This window comes from Epinephelus moara, chromosome 10 (assembly GCF_006386435.1).
Source record: "Epinephelus moara isolate mb chromosome 10, YSFRI_EMoa_1.0, whole genome shotgun sequence".
Taxonomy (NCBI): domain Eukaryota; kingdom Metazoa; phylum Chordata; class Actinopteri; order Perciformes; family Serranidae; genus Epinephelus; species Epinephelus moara.
The window spans coordinates 38,241,223-38,253,057 of record NC_065515.1 but is presented as its reverse complement, the minus strand read 5'-3'; the positions used below and the strand labels follow the sequence as shown (position 1 = coordinate 38,253,057).

Genomic DNA, 11,835 nt, shown 5'->3' with positions numbered 1-11,835 from the left:
TCACACTGACACCCTCAACATTTGTTTGGAGACAGTTGAATCTCACTTCCTCGCTCCACTGCACCTCTGACAGCCCTTACAGTCAGAGTTATAGTTTATTTTCTGTCTTATTATTGTACTGAATATCTGCTTTAAAAAAAAAAAAAAACTGATGCAAGGACGCGTATTGTGATCGTTTGACGCCCCCTCGTGGCTGACAGGCGGCGCGTCATCCAAAATCCCTGACATCCTCCTATTGTCTCCTCAAACCAGTAACTAATACTGCCTATTTATATGACGGTTATGAAAAAAAAATCATGTGACGCAAAACCTCCGTGGGACGTTCATCAAACGCATCACCACAAAGCGACTTAAAAAAAACCCTGCAGTGATATGCCCACTTCATCATTTGATCATAAATGATCTTGGATCGATGGAAAACGTGAATGATTGAATCATAACAAGCTTGATATTTAGTGGAGAGGGCAGGGGCTGCACAAAGGGGATCATTGTTGCCTGCAGATGCCCGTCAGTGGTGCAGTCGCCCTTTGAAGACTCTCCAATCGCAGCACATAGCACGACCGAGCGAGGGCGGGGCTTGGTCCCCCCCACTCCCCTCACCCCCCCACCACCATCTCTGCTTCCAACCCGCTTTAGCACCGTGTCCCATTGACTAGACGACGACAAACCAAGCAGCCTATTCCACCACATCTCTGAACTCAACACCTTCAGAGTGGACCGGTGATGACTTGGACCTCGGATATTCTGGACTTGAGTAACTAAGTGATGCGCACCTCCAGGAGGTCACCGTTTGGACAGGTATGAGACCTGTGGCGCTCATGGATGAGGGACCAGCAGATGTTTAGTGGATCCCAGTGTGGATGTAGCTCCATATTCCACTTGTTCACTACCAGCAGGCCTGGCCCAGTTCAGCTCCACATGGATGGATCCCGCTGTAGGAGCTGTACTCATGGAATACAAAGCCCGTGCTGGTGAGCATGCCTTCCTGTCCGAGCCCACTCCTCACCGGGAGCCTCTCCGCAGCCCTCTCCTCCTGACACAGCTTCTCCACTCGGACATCCCCTGGTCACTTCAAGCCCACTCGCCATGAGGACGACTGCTCGGTGATTTGGTGCCTCTGCACGCCTGCACGGACCGGAGTGCCCCTATTTTTGGATCAGGCTTTTGTTGGCTGCACACAGGATTTATCTGCGCTGTGGGCTTCCTTTGTGTCAAAGGGCTTAACGCACTGTGCGCGGACGGCAACAGAGCGGGGGCTTTGCTTCACCCGCTTTTGCGCCCAGCTGCTCTCTTTGTGGCCGGGCCGTGATGGCAGCCGGCCGGCCGGAGGCGCAGGACCACCCGCCTGAGAACGGCTTCACGCCCCTGGAGCACCCAGTGCCCCGGCTGCTACCGCACATTGACGGCTCGGTTCTGCCGTCTCTGGGGGGCTTTGGGAAACATCAGAAGCAGCTCGTGGTCCTGACCTGGATACCGGCATTGTTCATCGGCTTTAGCCAGTTTTCGGATTATTTCCTCCTGGCGCAGCCTAATGGCACGTGCGTGCAACCCCTCGCGAACGAGAGTAACTGGACCGCGGCATCCCCGCCGGTCACCGTCACCGCCGGCGCGCCCGCGCTGCGACTCAAAGGCAACGGCACCGGGGAGGGATACGGCGACAGCAGCGGTATGCTGTGCGCCTGCAAGGAGTGGAGGCTGGAGCTGCAGACGGGACTTAGTCAGAATGTGGTTACCAAGGTAACGAGTGAGCACCAGATAGACCCACAATGTTATCTCTCTGACAGAGAAGACAGCTCTCTGCTCACCATCATCATCATCACCATCCTCATCACCTAGAGTCTTCATCATCACTGCCACTCTCAGTTTAGAGCCGAGCAGAGGCTGCTACACAAGTAGCCTTCCTACACAGTGTATTGACAAGTTACCCACTGACCTCAATATGAGAGGATGTGCGTTTGTGTGTGCGTGTGTGTTGAGCTCAGAGAAGACAACAGCAGCTGATGACTGTGCTGTAGCTTGGCTTCGCGATATGGTTGAAGTCAGTATCACATAAGAAGACTATTTTCCACATTTATACATCAAACAATGGCAAATTAATACCAGATCAGGTATAAAATAACTAAACAGGGTCTTCAGTTAAACGGCTGCATTCCACTGTTACGCATCACATCATACAATGCATTTAACTTGTGAAAGGCTGGACCACCAATTGGGCAACATGGGCAATTGTCCAAGAGACAGAGAAGGAGAGATGGACTGATACATCCCCGATACTGATTCCAATATCTCCCCTCGATAAATTTGCAGATGCCAATACAGAGTGCTGCCTGCCTTAACTTATAGAATGTAACTAATAGTGGAAACATTGACATTACAAATGACATTGAAGAAGGGAACTTTATTTAATGCAGTCCATATACCAATTTGCTTGACAAGGACAGATGTATCATTGCCCAGAACTCCAGGGACTTTGAAAGCTCCAGATTTACCTTGTGTTTGCTGGTTTAAGTTAATTTAACTGTGGATTAATTTGGGAAGATGCAACAGTAAAGCACTGACATAATAAAGGCCTCATGCATTTTATAAACTAATTTTGAAACCCTGTTTTGAAGAGGGTCCCTGTGTCAAAATCCAGTCTTAGTTCAGTTTTGCATTTAAATGTTCGTTGTATCCTCATACAGCAGTTGGTATGATATCTTACGAATTATTGCCCCACAAAAGGCATTGTCAGGTTAAATACTTAACATACAGTTACATTGGTTAGGTTTAGGCAAGTAAAAATACGTGAGTAAAAATATGTACTCAATGTTAAGTTACGTAGGTTAGGGTTAAAAAAAGAAACATAGTTGGGGGTTGTCACGTTATATACTTCACATAAATGTACGAATTCAACGTAGATTACATAGTTTAGGGTTAGGTAAGAAACATGGTTGGGGGTCATCACTTTACATACTAAAGTAAATTTCTGTACTTAAACGAAAGTTACTTAATTAGAATTAGGAAAAGAAACCCGGTTGAGGGTTGTCATGTTATACACATGCCATAAAGGTATGTATTAAACGAAAAATTACATAGGCAAGTAAAGTAGGCTAGGTTTAGAAAAAGAGACATGGTTGGGGTCGTCACGTCACATACTTGACGCATAATTACACACTTAACAAAAGTATGTAGACTGGGTATATGAAAAGAAACATGGTTTGGGGTCACCATGTTAAATTCTTAATGTAAAAATACATATTTAACGTAAAATTACGGGTTAGAAAAAGAGACAAGGATGAGGGTTGTCACGTTATATACATGATGTAAGGGTATGTACTTAATGTAAAGTTACGTAGGTTAGATACTTAACATAGGCTACTTAACGTAAATGTACTTACTTAATGTAAAGTATGTAGATTAGGTTTAGGAATAGAAACATGGTTGGGGATCACCACATTAAATACTAACGTAAAAATACACAAGTTAGGTTTAGGCAAGTAGAGTTCTGTAGGTTAGAACTAGGTTAAGTTAAGTATAAGTTAAGTTACATAGGTTAAGTGTGGGGAAAAAATATGGTGAAGGTGTACCTAAAAATGACTAAAAGTTCACCTGGTTTCACACAGGACATGAACACTGCTTTTCAGGGGGAAAGTCCTATGTTTGACGCATCCACTGCCCCAACGTATGTCCTTACAAAGACTTTGTCTTATTTTTACTACTTCTTCCCGTCAGCACATTGGTGACACGATCGCAGCGTTTCTGATCACATAGGTTATATATGAATTCTGGTGCATTACTTTTCATAGATATACATATGAAGAGTGCATTAGAACAGCCTGCTATGTTCCATATTCTTAAAATAATGCAATCATGTTACATGGGAGCCAATCTGGAGCCAAAGGAAACTGTTCATGAGAGAGTGGAGGGAAAGGGCAGGTTAATTCTGCCATGCATTTGTGTAAAATACAAAACTTAATGACTGAGTTTTGCTTGGAACTTAATTTAGAGAACAAAAATGTGTGAAATGACAAAATTGTAAGGTCATATCACCACAGTACAATTCCAGTGAAGGTTGATACACAGCAACGTTGAGTTATCGCCCAGTTCTGGCATGTGTGCATGACTGATATCTGTTTTCTTAGATAACGCTGGTGCTAATAGCCCGTACATAATAAACCCTTACTGACTGAGTCCTCCACATCACCACCGGCCATTTCACCACCAAAACCATCAGTCATAACCAATAATCATCTCCTTCTTTGCTCCTCTGCACAGTCGGAGGCTCAGCAGGGAGCTTTGTAAATCATTGTTAAACACCAACACTATTTTCACACACAGCTGAATTGCTCTGCCGCGCTCTTGCAGATACTCAGATCAGGGTCGTGTACAAATACAGAGTGCACATCGTGCGTCCACATGTGTCCTTGGCTGAGTTTCAGATGCTGAGAGCTGCAGCGCTGTGAGCACTGACCCATGGGCTTTAGAGGAAAGAGTGGAAAGCTATCGATTTCTGTTATTATAGACACGCGCCCACATTCACACACATGCTGCTTTTTTTCCCTCTCACACACACATACACACTTTCTCTTTTTTCCTTTGAGATGCACATTTGAATATTTCAAAAGCATATACAGCATGTTTGCACACTCATCAACCTTCATGAATTATCAAAACATTGAGTCAGAGAGTTTGACAGACTTCTGAGAAGAGAAGTCCATGTTACTGTGTGTTTCTGTGCAGCTTTCAGATTAAAGCTGCTCAGCTGCTGATGTTTAATTCCCTTTTATCTTGTGTGGGTGGTTTTCTCTGTAAAGTTGACTCTGACTCCTTCCCCTCTCTGTGTATTTGTCTCCTGTTTCAGTGGAACCTGGTGTGTGACTCAGCCTGGAAGGTGCACATTGCTAAGTTTTCTTTGCTGGTGGGCTCCATATTTGGCTACCTAGTGATGGGTGTCATGGCTGACTGGTAAGCTTCCTCTTTTATGTCTGTTTTGTGCCTCCATACAACTTCTGTCAGTTAAACTTAAGAGATCCATTCATCTGAGCTACAAACAACTTTTTTTTATCACTTACATCCACAGGTGTCTAACCATGCAGATAATTTAAATTATATTTGTAAAGGTTTTGAGATATTTGTCTCTAAGATTTCTGCCTCTATCACAAAACAATGGCAGGGATCTCTAATCACGAGGTCCCCAGGTACACTAGTCCTGTGTGAATGGGGCTTTAGAGTGTAGAACCATGCTAATGGGTCTGTGCTTTGGTACAGTGCTGCGTAAAGCTGATGCTAACATCAGTATGCTAACATGCTCACAATAACAGTGCTAAGAGGCTGTAGAATGTATAATGTTTACCATCTTAGTTTAGAGTGTTAGTATGTTAACATTTGCTAATTATTGTAATCAGTTTTTGCAGGTATTTGGTCATAAACCAAAGTAAATGTTGGCTTGCTGATGGTGGTAGAGGAAATGTCAAGGGATCAAAACAGTCATAAGAAGTTTTCCTCTGGGGACCATGAGTATATATACCTCATTGCATGTTAGTCCATCAGATATTCATTGACATAATTCAGTCTGGACCAACAGACATCTTTAGAGCCATGTTACCAGTGTAGCTAAAAACAGCTCTTTACAGAAACACTGGGCCTCATGAATGCATTTTCATATTCTCATTCTCCTAAATCTCTCTGACTTTTCCAATATCCCGATCTGTCTGGCTAATCCACGCTTACTGCCAACAGGAACAATTTCTTCAGTAGAAAGATATTCCAATAAAATCTGTCCAGGAGTTACCATGAGGTTGTTTTCAGACAGACATTTAATTATTTGAATTACTTTTCTAAAAGGTTTGAGTTCCACAAACAATATTTATCTATTAATTAAAACCAAATCTATCTGCAGGGCTATGTGGGAAAATATGTCTGTTTGTAATGGGGTGAACTGACCCTTAAAGACACGCTGTTTTCCGTTTAATTTGCTGTGGTCGCGTCTGCAGCCTGTGAGCCACCTGAGCTGCCTTGGGAGAAAAAAAGTCCCTGCATTGTGTTTGGGATCAGTAACCATGGAAACAATGTAAAGAAATGTGCAGGCCAAAGAGGCCTCAGCTCTGACCTGATCCATTGACCCACTGACCCCCCTCAAACCCAGGAGTCCTCAGAGTCTGAAGCAAACAATGACTGCAAATGATCCCTTTCACACCAAAAGCTTCTTTTCTCACGTTGTGACAGTTTTTAAACACGTTGTTACGTCTTCTTTTTTCTCGCTTCTCTCTGTTTCTGAAGGTTTGGTCGACACCCGGTGTTGATTCTCTCGGTGCTTTTCATGCTGGTGTTTGGTCTGAGTGTTGCCTTCTCTGTAAACGTCACCATGTTCAGCACCTTGCGCTTCTTTGAGGGTTTCTGCTTGGCGGGCCTCGCTCTCTCCCTCTACGTGCTCAGTAAGTACATGCTGTCACCGCCTCGTGCCTGTCTGCTTCTTTATTCCTGCTTTCCCGCTCCTGTATTTTCTCATTCATGCTCTGTCATTTATTGTGTTTATTCAATCTCATCATGAGTGCCTGAGTCTACATTGCACTTGGCTTGTGGTGCTCAAGGTGCAAACAAAAGAAAATTGAAAAACTCAACAGCAATGTCTTCTTCCAGAAATCATGCCCCAGTTACTGAAGATCACCCACAGACAACTGGCTGTCTGTGGTGTAATGTAGGCACTATTTTCTTTCAACAAACAAAACTAGCCAACTGTATCACTGTGTAGAAGGAAGCATCTGCTGCTAGCTCACCTAGCACCACTGAGCTAGCTAAGGCTACAGCTCAGCCAAAGAAGACACCATAAATGTTTTTATCTGGTACTGTTAAAAGCACAAGCCTCTTGTACGTTCGTAGATGAATGCCTCCTTCTGCGTGGTGACATGGTCAGCAGGTGTAGTTTGGTAGAAAGAAAATAGTTCCTTTTGCCATGTAAAATTAGTTCCTTCATAAAAATGCTCACAACAAGGTCTGTGAGTTATCTTGAGTAACCAGGTCATGATTTCTGGAAAGAGACTTTGCTGTTGAGTTTTTTAAAATATATTTTTGGTGCTTTGAACACCGCAAGCTGAGTGCCATCTAGTTTCATTATATTCAAGAGAAGGCAGACATCTCTATGGCTGATATCTCCAACACTCGGCAATTCACACTAAAACAATCTAGACTGATAAATAGCACTACAGGTAAGAGGAACAAAATATGTATTATGATGTTGGGGTGAACAGTCCCTTTAAAATTAATGGCTTGTATTCTTAAGGTGTGTAGGGCAAATTGGTGCAGAGACTTTGAAATATTATGCGAGAGAGCACAAAAGTGAGTCTGTTTTCCCCCTGCATCTACAATATTCCCTCTGCAGTATGTCCCCTCCTTGGCTCTGCATAATAGCCGATGGCTAAGGTGATCCTAATGACATCAAACAGGCTGATAGCATATTCATCTCTGGAGAATGCCTCCCCACTGCATTCCCCACTGTCCCCTCTTCCTGCTGCTGTCCCTGTCGTTCTCGCCCTCTGCAGGCCTCCTCTCTTTCAGGCCAGCAGGAGATTAGTCATACATTATGCGTAAAGCGAGGGCAGACTCTGAGCTGAGGTGGTGGGGCGAGTTTTGTCCCTCTCAGCAGGGGTTCCTGATAAATCTCTGCTGAACTGATTCTAAAAACAAACAAACAAAATGGACGCCTCCGTGCCGTCTGCTGAGATACTCCCGAGATTTGAATTTAATCTGTGATGTATACAACACAAATGTTGTGTTTTGTGGCCCTTGAGGTCAAAGTCAAGGGGAGCGGTGAATGTTTGAGTGGAATGGGATTTATAGCCAACTTATTTGATGAGTTTAAGAAGAAGACAACAAAGTATGGGGCTGAATGAGTTGAGGAAAATTTGTACTTCCGATTTGCTGACAAATTATGAGATATAAATCACAATTATTTTCCATAAATATGAACTTCAGGCCTGTATTAATGCTTACTTGACTTAAGTGTAAATCCAGTGCACATTTCCTCCTCTCCCCCTCCATCCATCTCTACTATTTTCTCATTCATGTCCATAGACTGAATATTAAAACAAGTGGACAGGACCATATTATGTCACCCATTGGTTTGTGGACTCCTATTTTGAAGCTTTGATTTTGGCATTTTGGCCGAAACCATCTTGTTTTTTTTGCAGCCAAAAGTGACCATATTTAGACCATATTTTTACGTAGCAAACACATAGTTATCAGCTAAAGCTAGTACTAGCTAGTTAGCTTGATTAGCAGAGTGCATTAATTGACGTTAAATGTGGGGATTGGGATTGGTATGCTAATTTTTGCTAGCAAAAAACAGGCTTCAAACAAAATATACTTACTGGGGAAAAAAATGAACAGCCAACTCTTTCTGATGCGTTCACACCAAACGTGACAAATTTTCATGTTGCGCTACTGGCGTGTATATGGCTGGATATTTTTTGCAAATATTTGCTCTGAACAGCTGTGCTAATGGCTGTGCTGGCAAACTAATAGGAAACTTGGTTTGCAGTGCAGCACAACTGATAGCTAGACGTAAGCCCGGTAAACATGGAGGCTCCATGCCCTGAAGCAGCGTGAACCACGATGGGAACAGTCTTTATTATCATACTGTCACGGCAGTGCATTACTGCTTCACGCTTTCTGTTGTTTACTTTCCAAAATAAAAGACCAGTTTAAATCACTCAGAGTATCAGAACTTTCTGTGTAACATTATGGCTTCGCTCACTGATCTCCAAGCCCTACAAGTCCTTATTTGTTCTGTCTCTGTACAGTACTAGCTCCGGAGAGTGTGTTTTAGTACAACTGCACGCTGAACTACAATGTAACACAAAACTATCATAAACTGAAAATACACTGTGAAAGGGTTAAAGTTTGAAGACGAATACATAGACAACACCCAAATGCCATGGTTTTACATTGCTACACAGGTCGCCATGGTAGTGACTTGTCAATTACAAAATAGCTACTTCCGAAAACATACCCTGCTATATTGTGTATTTCACTGTAAGTAAGACCATACATGAACATCATGCTGTATGTATCTCAAGTGAGAAGTAGGGTCATTCTCTCAATGACCTCTATACAATCAAACTTGTTTTTGCAACCAGCTTTCTTTCTAAAGGCCCCCTGCTGGCCATTAGGAAGAAAGCAGGTTTAAGGCACTCGTGCATTGGCTTCACTTTTCAGACCCAGACGCTGTGTCGACTTCTTTTAAACAGTCTATGTTCATGTCACACTCACACACACACACACACACACACACACACACACACACACACACACACATTTTCCTCTTTACTCTGTCCTTTCCTGTATTTTTTCACTCTGACAAACTGTAAGAAACTGTAATGGGAGGCATTTTTTTATGTATCACTTGTTTGTATGCTCAGTGTTGACAAAGATGGGATAAGTAAGCATGTGTGTGTGTGTGTGTGTGTGTGTGTGTGTGTGTGTGTGTGTGTGTGTGTATGTACTGAGTGTCTGAGAGAGAACAGATTGTATGAATGCACTTTGAAGTGCCACAAAAAACATGTTTGTGTGAGTCTGTGTGAGGTGTTTGTTGGCTGTGTGAGGTGCAGATGAATACAGTAGGAGGAACAGTCGTCTCTGCCACAGAACAAGTTGCTTTGATGTAAACTCACACGATGACAACAGATAATAGACACTGCTGTCCCGTTAACAGTAAAAAGGCATGTAAAATAACAGCACACGCATTTGAAGCTTCCAATAAACACATCCTCAACGGCTGAATACATACTGTACTAACACATGAGCTGTGAGGAAATGCGACCCACTTTGCATTTTTTCATTATTCCAAACGAAAACAACTCGGATGCAGAAACTTCTCATCACTGTACCTTGTTTCTCTTTTTACTGTTTGCCAAGAGAGGGTCACTAGTTACCCTGTAGGACAGAAACAGTGCGGTTCATCAGTGTTTTGGCAGTGACACATTGTTTTGTTGTGTTGGCTCTGTAGTCCAGTACATTCGATTTGAGATGATAAAATAACTATGAGGTTGAGGTGACTTTAGGCTTTAACTCAAAGGCCTTCACATCCATATTGGGTGAACACTGGACTCTTTTTTAACACAGGCCCACCATTTTACGACAATGTAGCAGGACAGTGATCCCAAACATACAAACAAGAAGTGGTAGAAGGTGTCATATCTTTTCTTAAGTGTAAGTAGCCATACCAATCTGTAAAAAAAAAAACAAGTAGATTTTAGTCAAGTAAAAGTTAGGAAGAATGGACCTTTAACACTATAGTAGGTAACTTTTATGAAAATAAATTTTGTGTCATATTGTTGGCTGAAACTGTCAGTTTCTTTCCTGAAAGAAGTACATAAGACAGATAGTCTGTGAAAAAAATCATGTCCCTCTTCTCCTCCTACTGCCTCTAATGGCGAATGCTTGAATCAGACTGTGGCACGGTCAGCAACAACCAAGCAGAGCCTCTAACCCAGCTGTCAGTCATGTCAATGGTGGTCAATCTGTCAAACTAGGCAGCGCTGATCAAATATGTCAGGATTCCGTACCTTCATTGCCTATCTGTCTCCTCAAATGTTTTCAGAAACATATTTTAGTGTACTGTTTAGCTTTAAAATAAGAAATTTGGTCTGACTGGTGGGCAGTATTGGTAATCCTGTTTAACTGTATCTAACATGGCGGTCAGGTCACAAACTTTCTCATTTTACAGCTAAGCAGTACACTAAAATATGTTTCTGAAAACATTTGAGGTGAGAAATAGGCTATGCAGTAACAGAATATTCATTCATATTTGATCATCACAGGCTAGTTTGACAGTTTGACCAAAGTTCACAAGCAGTGACATAATCGACAGCTGCATTAGAGACTCCTCGGCTCTGATTGGTTGCTTTTGTTAACATGCAGTGAGGCCATTAGAATTGCTACAAGGCAATAGAGTAGGCAGAGGAGTATGACTTTTTTTTGGCAGATTATTTGTCTCATTTAATGCTGTGTGGATATAGTCACAGTTTCAGCAAGTAGTTACCAACTGTAGCTTTAAGGGGCCAAAAGTAATAGAACAAATGCGACACACATAAATAAAGTTGTCATATCTAGAGGGATATTCAGGTTTATCACAACAAGGGCTTAATTTTTAACCATTATTTTTAATAAGACTGCACCCACCAAGCTCACAGCACCTGGTATCCCGAGGCAGATCCAAGTGCTAACCAGGGCCGACCCCATCAGCTTCTGAGATCAGGGCTTGCTTGTGGTTGTGTGGCTGTAGGACCTGAGAAGGCAGGAACATTGTGAAAAAGAAATCCGACAGGAAAAGAAACAAGCCAGCCGCTTAGCCAGTCTTATTTGGATAAGAAAACATCCATCACAAATCGTCCACCTAGTTCGTCTTGAGCTTTGCACTTCAGCTTCACATCTTGCTTTTTAAGGTTTTTTTGCCTTCCATTTCGTCTCCAGCAGGTGAAACACATAATCAGTTGGATTTAAGTCACGTGACTCACTCGTCCAGTCAAAAACATGCTACCATTTCTCCTTAAAAAATCCTTGGTTGCCTCGTCTGTACGTTAATTATCATTATCCTGCTGTGTGGTGCTAAAATTGGGGATGACTGAGTGTAAAAAGGGCCAGATGTTAACACCCATTATGGATGTAAAAACCCTCAAATTAAAGTTGAAAGGCAGCACTTTAACATCAGAGTCTGTAGACTGCTGAGTGCTAAAAAAGCTGCAGCAGGAAGCAGATCAGAAAGAAAGACACAAAAACATGCATGTAGCACACATATACTGTATTATGGATGATTGTACAGTAGGTATGCATGTGTATGTGCTGTGGTTGCACTGCTCC

The 11,835-nt window shown here is 42.6% G+C and overlaps 1 protein-coding gene across 1 annotated transcript in view; it reads left to right on the top strand.

Annotated features, from left to right (window-relative positions):
* The first annotated feature begins 624 nt into the window (after positions 1 to 624).
* The window catches only part of LOC126396418 (solute carrier family 22 member 23), a 27,894-nt gene continuing 16,683 nt past the window's right edge, over positions 625 to 11,835 (top strand). The window contains exons 1-3 of the mRNA XM_050054469.1: positions 625 to 1,737; positions 4,841 to 4,944; positions 6,259 to 6,413. Of these exons, the coding sequence (XP_049910426.1) occupies positions 1,309 to 1,737; positions 4,841 to 4,944; positions 6,259 to 6,413 (688 nt within the window). The 5' untranslated portion in view covers positions 625 to 1,308. The remainder of the gene's footprint in view (positions 1,738 to 4,840; positions 4,945 to 6,258; positions 6,414 to 11,835) is intronic.